The 14,819-nt window shown below is 50.7% G+C and overlaps 1 protein-coding gene across 1 annotated transcript; it reads left to right on the top strand.

Annotated features, from left to right (window-relative positions):
• The first annotated feature begins 698 nt into the window (after positions 1 to 698).
• LOC117854139 (uncharacterized) lies at positions 699 to 3,030 on the top strand. The gene has a single exon (XM_072293310.1). The coding sequence runs from the start codon at positions 1,372 to 1,374 to the stop codon at positions 1,939 to 1,941; it is 570 nt and encodes a 189-aa protein (XP_072149411.1). The 5' UTR covers positions 699 to 1,371; the 3' UTR covers positions 1,942 to 3,030.
• The last annotated feature ends 11,789 nt before the right edge of the window (positions 3,031 to 14,819 follow it).

Below are 14,819 nucleotides of genomic sequence, written 5' to 3'. Positions count from 1 at the left end.
AAGACAGGAGTATTGTCGCATCATTTTAAGAAGTTGGCTTGTAGGAGTATTAAGTTAGTTCTTCTACCTACGACGATACAGGGTGTACGGTAGAAAAAAAAATAGAAATATAGAATTGTCCGTGTTAGTTAGTGCTATATACGTGTCAGGTTGCTTGCTGCATGGATCAATTCGATCCAACTCCCATCAGGCCATCAGCCTGACCGCGAATTCTAACTGCGATTAGGCGATCTAAGCACCTAAAAGCACAGGGACAGGGGGTGGGGGGCATCTTCTAGCTTGAACTCACTTATAGTTGTACACTTAGCTTTTTTTTTGTGAAGAGAGCTGGACACTTACATGTCCAATATACTATCATAGTTACAGTATTAATGTTTGCTACGAGTAATTCATAATGACTGCACATTGGTCGCATCAATAATTGTTGCAGCTATTTAACAATCGTATTTCACTGTAGAAGATGACTACTCGTAGAAAATGCTAAGGCAAGAAAAAACGACAAGTCAAGTCCTGTACCCATCACACACCGTACGATAAATGTACACCAAGTCGCCAACACACACGTCTCCAAAAAAAAAAGCACGTGCGCAACGTGTACGTAGCAACCAGTTGACTAATCCAACGAGTACCGCCCGCGTTTCTCTTCTTCCCTTTTGTTCCCGATCACTGCTTTCAGTTCCACGACCTGCACGCCGGATAGGTCTAAGGTTCGTCCGGCAATTCTTGCCGTTTTGATCGGCTGCCAAGAATCATACACGCCAGGTAGTTTTTTTAGCGGGTGTATCATTCAAGAAGGAGCGGCTACACGTCTCTCCGTCAGCCACAGCCCAGAGGCAGGCAGGTCGTATCTCCCCCGTCTAATCGCCTCGCAAGCAACTTTTAAGCGCACCCGAATATGCCGGGCCGGCTCCAGCTGCCGTCGACATGCCCCCAAGCAGAAAAAAACACGGGTAGGCCGACGCCGACGCCGACCGGGGGGCAAAGCCCCCACGGGCGCGCCGGGAAATGATAGCGAGCCAGCCAACCAAATTGTAGCGGGGGCGCGCGGTGGGGCAGCGTCTCCAGCCACAGCAGAGCAGAGACGACGACCACCACCAAGCGGGGCACGGGGCGCGGGCGGGAGCGCGACGCGGAGGGTGGTGGTGGTGGAGGGAAGGAGGGGGAGAGGTGGACGCGAACGCGAGCGCGAGAGGGAGGGGAGGAGAAACCGAAGCGAGCGAGAACAAAAAACACCAAAAAAAACAGGGGGAGCCCAGAGCAGGGGGAGGAAAGGAAAATAAACTACTGGCCAAACCCTAGCCCCGGGTCCGCTCACCGCCTTCCCCACCCACCACCTCCCAGCCCCGCCCCGTCCCCCGCCGCGGTCCCGCGATGCGCCGGGCGAAGCCGCCGCAGCCGTCGCCGTCGCCGGAGATCCGGTACCGCGGCGTGCGGAGGCGGCCGTCGGGGCGCTACGCCGCCGAGATCCGGGACCCCGCCAAGAAGACCCCGATCTGGCTCGGCACCTTCGACTCCGCCGAGGCCGCCGCGCGCGCCTACGACGCCGCCGCCCGATCCCTCCGCGGGCCCACCGCCCGCACCAACTTTCCGGCCTCCGCGCCGCCGCGGCACAGCAGGCCCCCCGCCTCCGCGGCGGCGGCGGCGGCCACGTCCAGCCATAGCAGCACCGTAGAGTCGTGGAGCGGCGGCGCCACCCGCGTCGCCACGGCCGCCCTGGCGCGCAGCGCCGCCGCCCCGATGGAGGAGGAGGAGGACGAGGAGGACTGCCGCAGCTACTGCGGATCCTCGTCGTCCGTCCTCTGCGAAGACGACGGAGGCGACGACGACGCGGCCGCCTCCCGCGCGCCCCTGCCGTTCGATCTGAACCTGCCGCCGCCCCTCGACGCGGCCGCCGAGGCCGATCAGATGGGTGCCCGCTACGACACGCTGCTCCGCCTCTAGCTCACGAGAACTACGGGGATTCCGTCCGAGCCAGGAATCAGAGGAAGGATCGAGACCAGCGCTGCTCTCTGCTCCGCCCATGTCCTCCTCCTCCTGCTGATCCGGTGGTTTTCTCTCGCTAGATGGATAATTCTTCTTCTTTTTTCCCCTTCTTTTTCTCTTCTTTTTTCTTTCTTACCACGATGATGATGATGATGATGATGAAGATGGTGATGATTCGATATGTGAATAATTCTGTCATGTCCATGTAAGCTGCGAGGAAGGAAATCTGAGCTTTTCCTTATCTTTCTCTCTGGTATTTTGAGTGAAATTTCTGCTTATGTTGTTTCATTAGTTGGGAAGATAATGGAAGAAATCAAGAAAAAAATATTTATACAGATCATTTGCTGCTGCTTTAGCATCTCAGCTTAGAGGGTTCAACTGACTGAACTGAGCACATTCCTAGCATATTTTACTAACAACTCAGTCATCTATGGATATGGATGTGCAAAACACCATATCGATGCATGCCTTGCAAGCTACAAGGTTGCTAATACAATGGGTAATGTTATCTGAAAGTTCTAAGCAAATACTTGGATTAGATAAAGTTATGTGAATGTTCTAAGCCAATACTTTGATTATATTTTGCAGTGGTTCTTCTCTCAAGCAGGCTGATTCTATTCTTTGCTATTTCTTGTAAGCATTGGCTTGACAGTAACTGGTCCCGTTGATCTTATCCTGTGACCTTGAAGCAAATTCCTGAAGACTCTGTTGTGACCCTGAAGCAAATTTGAAGACTACTTGTGGGACAATTAACGATTTAGATGACTAGAGGTGTTTGCTTGCTCATCACAGTGGTTATATTTTTCAGGACATCTCATTCGGATGAGTAAGGTGATGTGTAGCTAGCTCCTCCTCATACATGATTAGCCCCTCTTTATACATGATTAGTCCCTCATACATGATTAGCACCTCCTTCAGTGTGTAAAAATGCATAGCTCATCTGTTTGTTTGATTTACTCATGTTCTTGAAACAAGATGTCGAATTGAACTGTGCAATGCTCATCGCCAACATTTGATTTCATGATGCTATCTAAGTTTGATGGATAAGGTTGCTTGTGTTGTTTTCTGGTTGCCTAATTCTGATACCCTTAGGGCTTAGGCGCATCTTCAGTGTTTTTGATTGAAAGGAAGCGTTGGATCAAGCCAACCGGAGAAAAATTCTTGCTGTGTGCACAATACTGGTCAGGTCAGCTGGGCCTGGAATGGGCGATGCCGAAAGTGCTGCTGGCGACTTTTTAGCTGTGGAAATGTATTTTGCCATGACAGGGTGCCGTGCTACGGTGAAGATTCTGAAGGTCTTAAGATTTTCCTTTCATCTTTGGGTCGTTACTGCCATTTGGCAGAGGAGAAGAATCCTCTCCTCTACGCGACGTACGGCAAGCACTTGAGCTTTTGACTGAGACTCTTTTCACAGGATCCGTCCTCGATCTGTTTCTGGATCCCTTTTGCCCCTGCCATTTCTGAATATTCGTATCTGACATGCGAAAGAACTGGAGCAGCCTTTTCTCACTTTGGGCAGAATGCAGGAGAGCTTTTGGTGACTCGGTTTTTCCTGTAGGAGCAGGATGTTCTCACTGTCTCACATACTAGTAGTAATAGGAAATTGTTGGTACTGAACTGAAGGAAAAAAATTTGCGACTGCTCTAGGCCTGTTCTGATGGCAGCCCAGGAGAAGAAGCTTGCATTGGTGGGCCTTGTCCTGGGCTGGGCTTCAGGAAAGGTTCAAATTCAGGTCGTCGTCTTCTTTAAATACCTCCGGTGTCGTTGTCCCTTGACCAGAATTCTTTGACTAGGCAGGTCTAAAATTGAAAGAGTTCTTCGACAGTTTTGACTACGAAAAATGGGTCGTTCTGCTTTGATCTGCTTCGTCCTCCCCGGTCATCAGAGAGCACCGATCAACTGGGTCATCGGCGTGCATGTATCTGTACACGCGGTTTGATCTCTTCTTCCGTCGCCGCTTCAGCCACGCCGCCATCGCGTCTGCTCCGCTCCGTTCCTATTGTGGGTGGAATCGCGCAGCGCGTCACAGATGAGGTGCCCCCACTGCTACTGAAACCGTGCAACGTGCGCCGCACATGCGCTGCAGCTTGAACCTTCACCATGGACGGGAACGGGATGCTAGTTTCCGTTCTTGGTTATCGTACGGGGCTCGCGCCAGCACACGGCTAGCTCGCTGCTCTCCCCTTGGTGGATAACGCCACGTTTCACATGTTTGGGGTTGGGGGGTCCCTTGCCGTGTCGTGCCGTCCGTCTGACTCTGTTCCGTGTATCACTGCATCAATAATGGGTGATACAATGCTCCAGTAATGCTGCAGGCTGTGCAGTTTTGGGCGCGGCTGCCATTTCGAGCCCCCGTGCCAGCCACGTCGGAGCATCAAACCCTGCAGTTCACAGCCATTGGCAGCTGCAGGTTGGTTACTTGGTTTTCGGCACCCGGTTGTGCACTGGCACTCATGGCACGCTCGACGGCGTGGCGTGGCGTGGTGCAGTGGACACCGTGGGCCCGCGGCGGTGGCGCGCCGGGCGGCTCGTTCGCCTCATCGCCTCCGCGGAGAGCCGGAGAGCGGGACGCGGTGGCGAGCGAGGCGCGGCAGCCAAAGCCAAGCCGTGCCACGGTGCCCGTGCGTTTCCTGCACCTGGGGCAGCGACGCGCCGGCCGCCGGGTCTGGACGCGCGCCGCGCACCGCCACATGCCGCTCGCTCACTCCTCCACACATAATAGTTCCATTCACTCCTCCCCGTCCGGCCCGGCCTCCCAAAATTATCTTCTGACTTCTGACACCCGCGCGCGGGCCGAGGCGAGACATGCATACGACAGCCACGCCCGAGGGAATCTCTGCTGCTGCGCAGCCCGGCGCGGCGGCCCACCCTTTTCTTTTTCTCACCGCGGCTGCCCTTTTGCTGTTGGATCAAACTCAAGGGTCTGATTGGATGCCTGCGTCCAGGCAGACCAGGCTCGTGAGATGCAAGTTGAAGGTGATTGGATGCGGCTACTGGGCCTGGCTCCCGTCATCGGTCATGCAAATCGCTCCCCCAAGCCAGGTACGGGAATTTTCCGCGTTTCCGCGGAGCCTGGCTCGCGGCGAGCATGCGCTCCGGCTAAAATCAACTCGGCTGCGCTGCAATGCATTAGAGAAATTATAAAAGATTTGCTATCCCACTTGCTAACCTAAAATCTAAAATTTGGTAAGTCATGAAGAAAATCGTGATCCAATAAAGTTGCTATCTGGCTCTCCATCTCATCCAACTTGCCAAAATTTCCCTCACACTTATCAAACTTGGCAAGCTTTGGCAAGTCAATTTGCCTTACCAAAGTATGGGTCCCACGGGCATTAATTGACAGAATGGAGAGTGCAAAATGAAGATGCTTTTGTAGTGCGAAATGAAGAGGATGTTGGAGTGGATGGTGAGTGTATATTTTTAGAGAGGAACCTAGCTGTTGGGATTTGGAGAGTGGAAGATGGATTGTCTATTGGAATGAGAAACTCAATATGAAGATTAATCTTTTTGTCAACTTGAATAGAGAGAGTCAAATGGAGAGCCAAAAATGGATACTCCCTCTGGTTCTACAAAGCATGTCGCTGGGAGGTGGTTGCGGAAGTAGGGAAATACTAGTCGTTTCTCACTTTTGAGCTTACTCCCGCGTCATTTAACTCGCGCATGCGTCGCTTTGCTGACTCTCGTCTTCCCGAGGCAACGTTCTTCTCCCATGCGGCCGCTCCTCTCTATTCTCGCGTTCGCGTGAGTTGCTCACGCCCGGCGTCAGTGCTTGCTGTTCGCGTCCACGCAGCCATGGACGAGCTCGACTTCCAGTTTGCCCAGGTGGTCGATGTCAATGCGCTGAATGATGCCGACGCCATGGGAGAGCTCGTGAAGGACGCTGACGATGTCGACACCATGGGCGAACTGGCAAATAACATCGACGATTCTGAGGCCATGGGCGAGCTCGACATCCAGTTTGCCCAGGTGGATGATGTTGACTCGTCATAGGAAAAGGTAACAAAGAAGTGCTATCGTTGCTGGAGACTCCACGATGTCAAGGTCCCATGCTCATGCAAGAGGCCATGCCATCGTTGTGGTCTCATTCACTGCGAATACACGATCTCGTCTTGGATGTACGGTCTCGACTACTTCGACTACAACGTATTCATCCCCAACCTCAATGAAGACAAGATGGATGGTGACACGATCTTCCTATCTGAGCGTGTCATCAAATTTCTTGATGACTAGGCTGAGAGTAAGTGCAAAGTTGTCGAGATCAACAATGACTCTGTTGACGGCTCCGATGAAGTTCTTTTTGTGGCGGACTCCATGGCTGGAGACATGGAGGTGCCGGACTCGCAAGAGGAAAATGAACAAAACACACAGAAGGTAAATAATCATACTATTCTAATGCTAATGCCTATTGGATTACATAGTACTACCATCAAGGTAACATACTAACATTGTTCTAAATATTTCTAAATGTTCCATGCAGCAAGGTTGGCAGTGGCTTCGGCAACTAATTCAGGCTCACAAGCGATCTAAACGGGAAGGCGACCTTGTCTTTCGAGGCTTCCTTTCTTCATGTGAGGGATTTGGAACTTTTTTGAGCCTTGCACTTTCATTGCTTCTTTCCACACTAGCTGTAGTGTGAGATAAATTTGATTAGCCTTGCGTGGAGAGTATTCTTGAAAGGCTGATTTCATGGAAACAATTGTAGTTGTAGTAATAATGAATTGAGTACAGCTTGAAGTAAAAATATGAAAAACATTGTACCTGCTGAACGATTGGAACAAGGTCTGCAACTGTTTTGGCAACTTTCTTGTATTGAATTGGATTGCACGAAAAAAAATTCAAGGTCTAAGATATTAAAATTTGGTAAGTTTGATGATTGGCAAATGATTCTAATATCAAAACCACCTTGCTTAGCAGCTTCCAAGAATGCTGGATCATCAAGTGCTATATGAGAAGTTGCATTATCTTGCTGTATGTAGATAGGCCTATTCACATCTTCACGTGGCCACTTAGCTCGAATAGCAGGAAGAACCTTTTCTATCATGAACTCTATAATGACGTCTCTTTTAGTTCATGCTATCGGCTTCACTTCCATTGTCCCAGCTGGCCGGTTAACACTACTCTTAGCAGCCTCAAAAGTAACTAGAGGAAAGCATCAAATCTTTCCATAAAAAATGCATACCCCATTCCCATCAAACCTTGGTCGAGCAATCACACATAAGAACATTAATTTAGGGATGTTGTTCTTGCTTCTATATGTTCTTAAGGGATCATCCTCCTCTGGAAGCAAATAATAATTCTCAGATTTCTTAGTAAGGTGGAACCATTTTTCATCAATGAAAACAACATAAAACAATTCCTTAAACTTTGGATCATTTGGGGAGCTATCTTGATCAAGCATATCCAAACACCATTGTAGCCTTGCTTTCTTATTTGCATCTGTTAGGTGTGACTTTATATTACTTGAATGTCGCTTAATGAGACCTTTATGCATGTATTGCAGCAGCTTCTTTTTACTACAATGCAACATGGCACAAACTTGTTCTAACGTCATTCTATCCTTAAGATCAGCATTTCGTAACACTTCTAAATCCAATGGAATAGGCTTTCGGCCTACTCTGCCACGCTTTCTACTAGAAACATCAACTGGAATGCCTTGATCAAGTGATGGTTTACCTTGATCCCATATATGCTGAACCATGCATATATGAATTCCAAATTGCTTGGCAACTTCCCCGATTACATGTCCCTTGAACTTGCCATCCATGCTTCTTGCCAACAAAGTTTGGTAGACCCTTTTTCTATCTTCATCAGGAAGATCTTTCCTGCCTACAAAAATGTCAATAAGGTTCAAGTCAATCCCACCGTTGACATTGTTGTCTTGAGGTTCCAAGGTCAAGTCATCACATCTTCAATACCATCATCTTGAGGTTCTAAGTTCAAATCAAATCCACCTAGAAAAGCATTGACAGTAGAGTATGTATTACAATCCAGAACTTGTGTACATGTAAATTTCAAACAATGATTGTGCAAGAAATGAAAAATAAAGGAACGAAAAGCTTTACCCATAGCATCTTCCAATGTAGCTTCCAGGTTAGATTGAACCCAACAAAGAAACTTTCCTCCAGCTCAATGTTCAAGTCCATCTTTTTTGCTTGGAGTATTTCTATGAATGGTTGCTGGCACTTCACGTACTGGTGTTTAAATAGAGCAACACAAAGAAGCAAACTGTCGCCGGCTAGCACGAGACGGAGCAAAGAATCATGAAACAAGCGCGGCAAAATAGCGCGCGCAAGCTTGGCATGCAAAAGCAAATAAAAAAAGGCCACAACATGCGCTCATCAGCGATGCAAAAAAGATGATCTAAAAATCAGGTGCCAAATGCTTCAGCGCGCGAACGTGAATAGCGCCCTGGGCAAGCAAGAGTCGAACCCGCAACCACGTGTCCCCAGGAAAGTGGCTTCAACCACGCGGACCAAGAGAGAGTACTGACTTTGGTTGCCATCCCACCGTATTTAATAAGGGCACGATGGGAAATTAGACCCCTAATTAATAACTCCTTGGTATGTGAAATCATGTCCAAAATGACATGCTTTGTAGAACCGGAGGGAGTACGGTATAACGCTCGTTGGAAGTGCAATCCAGCATTGTAAATGAAACATATTTGCTATACCAAATAGATGTCCTGATATCATTGAAAAGCATGGATCACAAATGAAAGATAGAAAGAGCAGTAGCTGCGCAGAGTCACTGAAATAGTCGAAAGGAACATTACAGTACTGTGGTTCACTTTAAAATTATCAAAGCATGACTACTTCTCAAATCTTGCAGGATTTGATACATCATCGAAATGTAATTTTCGAGCAGCCAATGCATCTTGATGAAGGCTAGCTAAAAGACTTGTATATCCTCCTTGGACTGAAGAAGGAATCATATATCCTGGTTGGACTGCAGGAGCAACCATATATCCTCCTTGGACTTAAGAAGGAACCATATATCGTTGTTGGAATGAAGGAGCAACAGTATATCCTGCTTGAGCTACAGGAGCAACCATATATCCTGCTTGGACGGGAGGAGCAACCATATATCCACCTTGGGCTGGAGGATTAACCATGGTCGAAAATTCACCATACGTGCTTGTTGAGAAATCTGGTATGCAATATCAACGCCAACGCTTGCATTATAAGAACCCTGTGTGGGGGAAAAATTGTTAAGAAAATATGTTTGTGCTGCAAACTATGTGCTTCTGGTATATACTTCCATCTGGTCTTAGCCTTGTAGAGCTCTTTCTTATACTAAAACCAATAGTCCTGGCATATGCATTGTACATCTCATATGCATCATCCTCTGATTCGAAAGACATTTCAATGTGGGGCACAATTGCAGATTGATCATGATTACTACCCACCTATAGTACAATGAGATACTAATTAAAATATCAAACTGCAATATTATTGAAAGATATGTCAAGGCTCCATTTTGTTAATTTTGAACTACCTGATCATGAGGGGCCATGGCTTTTGGCATCGCTGAAGCATATATGGTTGAATATTGTGGCATCACCGTCACCATAGGGACTGCGAAAGCACTAGTGACAGACTCAATGGTGGGACTCGATGATGATCTCGATGGTGAAGAACAACGAACTGCAATATCAGCAGGTGCCTTGACAGTGTGGGTCAAAGAAATCATGGCAGTGGTGTTCGTCTCACCCATGGGCAATGATTGCAGAAGTTTCTGGACCATGTTCTCAGAACATGCACTCGACTGTGGACACAACTGAAACCTAGGGCACCGACGAGAAGTTTGGTGGCTCAATCCGTTTCTGATGAAAGGGTGCGGTTGCAAAATACTATATAATGGCTCGCGACAGACTCCGGCTTAAGCCTCATCGCGCAACATAGAAATGGCTTGACAGGGAAGTACAGATGGCTCGAGCAGGCACGCCTACTTCCGGATCAGGGCAGCAGCACACGTGTCAGGATCGTGGGCGGTGTCACACCAGGCGCACGGTGCGGCACCGCCGCATGGAATTTTTTTCCATAATAGAGAGGTGCTCTCTATAACCATTGCGGGTGCTCTTAATCCTTTGATAATTTTGAATTCTATCCACACGTTGCACTCCCTGTCCAGGGACATTCCTCCCGGTGACCCGTTGTTCCCGGTGCCAGATGAGTGTCATGGGGATGAAACTTCTGTCTCATCTAATGAAACTCCCTCTATTAATTACCTTACCAAGTCAGCAATTTTGCTGATGTGGTATTGAATTTAATGCCATACAACTCTCATGAAACTCCCCATTAAGATTGGCCTTACAACACATGCTCCCGAGAAACTGGGAGGCGTGGGGGCGGTGGGTGGGACACTACCTATGGATGTGAAAAATGTTACATCAGAGTTGAGTTCCATGTCATTCCAGCACTGGTAGTGGCAGTCGTTATGTTGCGCCCTGAGCTAGCTAGGCTACTCTCGGTACAACAACCATTGGTGGAAAACCCGCCTTTAGTCTTGGTTGAAGAGGGTCATATCTCTCAAAAATCCAACCGGGACTATATTTTCGAGACTAAAGCCTCCCGCCCCCTAGTCCCGGGTCATTCACCCGGGACTAAAGACCATTTTTAGGTCTGGTATGTGCTTTAATGAATTAGTTATGAATTATTTAAGATTTAAAGGATTTATTTGATTATTTAATTAATTTTTGAAATTCTTTAATTAAGGGGGTGACACGTGTCAACCCCTGGATGTGCCACGTGGTAGCACTAGTGCACGCCACGTGTCTGCAGATGTCATCAGGACGTCAGCGTTGACCAGTCAACGGACAACGTTAACTTGGTCAACGTTGACTGGTCAGCAGTCAATTGGGTCCCACCGGTCAGCTGCCAGTCCGGGTGGATACATCCGACCGTGACAAAGAATTGCTTCAGGTTGGCCTTGGACTCCGTCTCCGGTGCCATTGCAATCACGCTATAGGAAGATCTGAGAATCTCCTATGCGGTGCTCATGAGCCACAAGTGAGCGGGCACCCCCACCAATCCGACCTTGAGGAAAAAATCCATCATGGTCGCACTTGTCCAGTTCTCACGGTGCCAACGCCTAAAGACGATCCGGACTGCTCCTAAAGGGACCTGAGCATTGAGCACCTGCAGCATCACGTTGGCATCCCTGAATAGCACCAAGAATTCCTCCGGATAGTGAGGATGCACCATGAAAGTGCCAAGTTCGACTCTGAAGTGCCCCATGATGTAAGCCTGGACATCGGACGGCGTTAGGTCCAGCCGTGTCCCTTTGACCACAGCGATGAGAGCGCATTCCAACACGACCTCATTGGTGGCTACCTCTACCGTGCGTGGGATGACGCAAAGCTCTACCCGAGGGTGTCGGCACAGCGCACCAAGTGGAGGGGGGAGGTGGCCGCGGCCGGTTCCGGTGCCACCGGGGTGTCCATCCACGCAGGAGAGACCTCCGAGAGCGTGGAGCAGTCCGCCGCCGAGCCTGTTGCCATAGAGCCCGAGGTAGGACAGGCGGCGTGTGGCTCCTTACGACCCTGCTGGTACCCACGTTGTGCCATAGGCGGCGAGGTAGCAGTAGGTGGGGGATGCTACCGTGGCCCCGCTCCCGCTTGCCCGCAGTCGGTAGCCTGTGGCACCTCATGGCCACGCGCAGTGACGAAGTGACCACCTTGCACCGCCCCGCAAACTCTTGGGCGACGATAATCCTCCACTCGGTGACCAATGACATGGCACCTGAAGCACCTGGCCGCGGTTGGACACCGAGCGGCAATGTGGTCGTCCTCGAAGCAATTGTAGCAGAGCCCACAATCTGCAGGGACCTGGCGGCGCGGCCGTGTGTAGGGGGTGGTGGGTGGGGGGAGTGAGGGGGGAGGAGGGAGGAGTTGGACTGTTGATGCTTGCAAAGCCCCGCCACTTTCCAACCATCCTTCATGAACTTGGTGGTCGTCACCGTGCCGCTGTGCCTGGCGTCCCCATGAAGCCCCCGAGGAGCGGCGGCGACGACGGCGGAGGAGCATCGACCTAACCTCCGTGGGCTTGCGGTGAGGGAGGCGAATGCCCGACCCGGCGCAAAGGAGGCAGCGGCAAGGGAGGATCAGTGACCTGGCGTGGCGGCGGCATAGATGCCGCATGTCAGGGCAGTGGTGATGGTGGATGAGCGACCAATCGAGGGGGAGGCTAACGCGGCAGCTAAAAATCAGGGAGCTTGCCGCTAGCCTGCCCTGTCTCCAGCAGGTGGGCCTGCCCACAGAGGAGCGAGGCTGAGGGGAGGGGTCACCGGGGAGAGGGAGCCACGCGCCCGACCCGAGTTAGAGGACCCAGGCAGGAGGCCTGGGACGCAGTCGCCGAGGGATCTACGACGGCCGGCCGCCGGAGAAGCGTCGACGAGGGGGATGGCGTCTGCTCCGGGATCGGCACCTCGGACCTGCGAAGGACGTCACTGAAGGAGGGTGAGGGGTATCTCCCCGCCGACGAAGAGGACGAGGTGGACAATGTAGAGCCCAAAACGGCGAAGACCCGAGCTCCCCCGCCGACGGGATGAAGGGCCCCGCCTCGGAGGAGCCGAGCTCCAGCCCCCGCCGGGCGCCGACCGAGGGGGTCGTGACGGGAGGTGGTGGGGCAGTGGGCGACTCCGGTGGATCCGGATCTAGATCCACCATGGTGGGGGAGGGGGTTTAGCCGAGGAAAGAGGGCTGGGTGTTGGTGGCCGGCGGCACCGTGACGGCCACCGTCGGGAGGTTGTGGACGTTGGGACCGGAGTGGTCACTAGCGACGAGGGTGGGGGCGCCGGAGCGGGGTGGATATTCTGGAACCGCGGCAAATAGGTGACTCGGAAAGCGAAGTTGCCGCCGTCGGCCATTGTTTAAATCACACCTCACCGTGTACTCCCTCCGTCCCTAAATAACTATCGTTTTCGCTTCCCGAGAAACGCCTTTGACTAAATATACATATAAAATATTAATATTTCTGATACAAAATTAATATCATTAGATAGATATTTGAATCTAATTTTTTAATAAATTTATTTGAAGATAAAAATGGTGCATGTATTTTTTACAAATCCAGTTAAACTTGCGGTACAGAAATCAAAAGCGAGGACGGAGGGAGTAGACCAGACGAGGAGTCAGCAGCGTCTCAAATCAGATAGTCAGATTCTCGGCCCGCGCGTGACGTCGTTTGTGGCGCAGGAGGGGACGGACGAAGGGTAAGCAAAAAAACCAATCTTCAAGCATCGGCTCGGGACTTGGCTTGAGCGTGTGGCTTCTGGGCTCCTACTTGCTGCTCGGCGCTCGTCATTTGGGCCAGGCCCAACTACAATACAAATCATAACCTATGTTCTACAATTTGCTGCCTACACAACTACAAACAATATTACACTGAATAATAATAATAATAATAATAATAATAATAATAATAATAATAATAATAATAGAAAACTCTGCTTAAGGGGAGCCTCTGTTTGCTGTGCGCTACACAATGTTTTGTAGTGCGTCTGCTTTTCCTTTTTTGAAAAATTGCGTCTCCTTTTGTCATCCCCAGGAGTGAGGACGGCCGCCGCGGAACCACGAACCAGCCAGACCACCCCTCGCCATTGGCTTCCATCTTAACCGCTGTCACGGCGCAGACCGCGGCCAAGTCGGCGGCTAAGGGGTGTTTGATGCCTGGCTAAATTTTAACCTCTATCACATCGAATGTTTGGACACTAATTAGGAGTATTAAATATAGGCTAATTACAAAACCAATTTCACAACCTCTAGACTAAATCGCGAGACGAATCTATTAAGCTTAATTAGTCCATGATTTGACAATATGGTGCTACAGTAAACATTCACTAATGATGGATTAATTGGGCTTAATAGATTCGTCTCACGATTTAGCCTAGAGGTTATGCAATTAGTTTTGTAATTAGTTCATATTTAATCCTCCTAATTAGCATCCGAATATCCGATATGACGTGGACTAAACTTTAGCTCTAGGGTCAAACAGCCCCAAGAAGGACTCCCTGGCGCAGCAACTGCTGGGCAGGTCGCCTTCTCCTCCTCTTCACCTTCTGCCGCTGATTCCCATCAGCGTCATCTCTTCTGCTCACCTTTTGCTCTGACAGACCTGGCATCCCCATCTCTTTCTCTCCATCTCCCGAGGTTTCTCTGGCTGGCAACATTTCCTGTCGCCGCCGTCCTCCACTGTCTCCCCTCGTACCGTTTCTCCACCTGAATCCTCATATCCATCATCATCACGACGTCACCAGCCATCTCTACCCCACTCATCTTCTACGCAAACACGCTGAAGTGAACCGGGCCCGTGATTCAAGTTCACAGCACTAAGAAGGATGTATGTCAACGACGCACGCGCACATTTATCCCAATTCCCAACTTCCCAACCTGCCTGCAGGCTACAGGAGTGCAGGAGGGCGCGATTATGCATCGCAACCGTGCTGCTGAAGGCAACACTATCGCTTCCGTGAGCACGCAGCCCAAAGACCGCTGCTGGCTCACGACGGCCGCTGGCCCACGACCATGTTGCCACTACCTTCCTCCCCGCATAGTCTCCGGCGACTCCTATCGCCGGCGACCCTCCCCATCCCCATCCACACCGCCCTCCCCCGCGCCGCCGAATTCACCTCCACCACCTACCGCCACCGTAACCCGGCTCTGCTTGGATGCTGGCCGCGACGCCCCCGCCGTCTTGCCACCCCGCCCACAACCCACCGCCGCACCCACCGCCGCACTAACTCGGCTACCTTCCCCGTCTCCTCCACCATCTTCATCTTCGGTAGCTGGATGCACGCCCCCGCCCAGTGCCTAGCCCACCGCCCCCGCCCGGCGGCAG

This window comes from Setaria viridis, chromosome 4, assembly GCF_005286985.2.
Source record: "Setaria viridis chromosome 4, Setaria_viridis_v4.0, whole genome shotgun sequence".
Classification (NCBI taxonomy): domain Eukaryota; kingdom Viridiplantae; phylum Streptophyta; class Magnoliopsida; order Poales; family Poaceae; genus Setaria; species Setaria viridis.
Note: the sequence above shows the minus strand (reverse complement) of the source record. Positions and strands in the feature narration are given on the sequence as shown.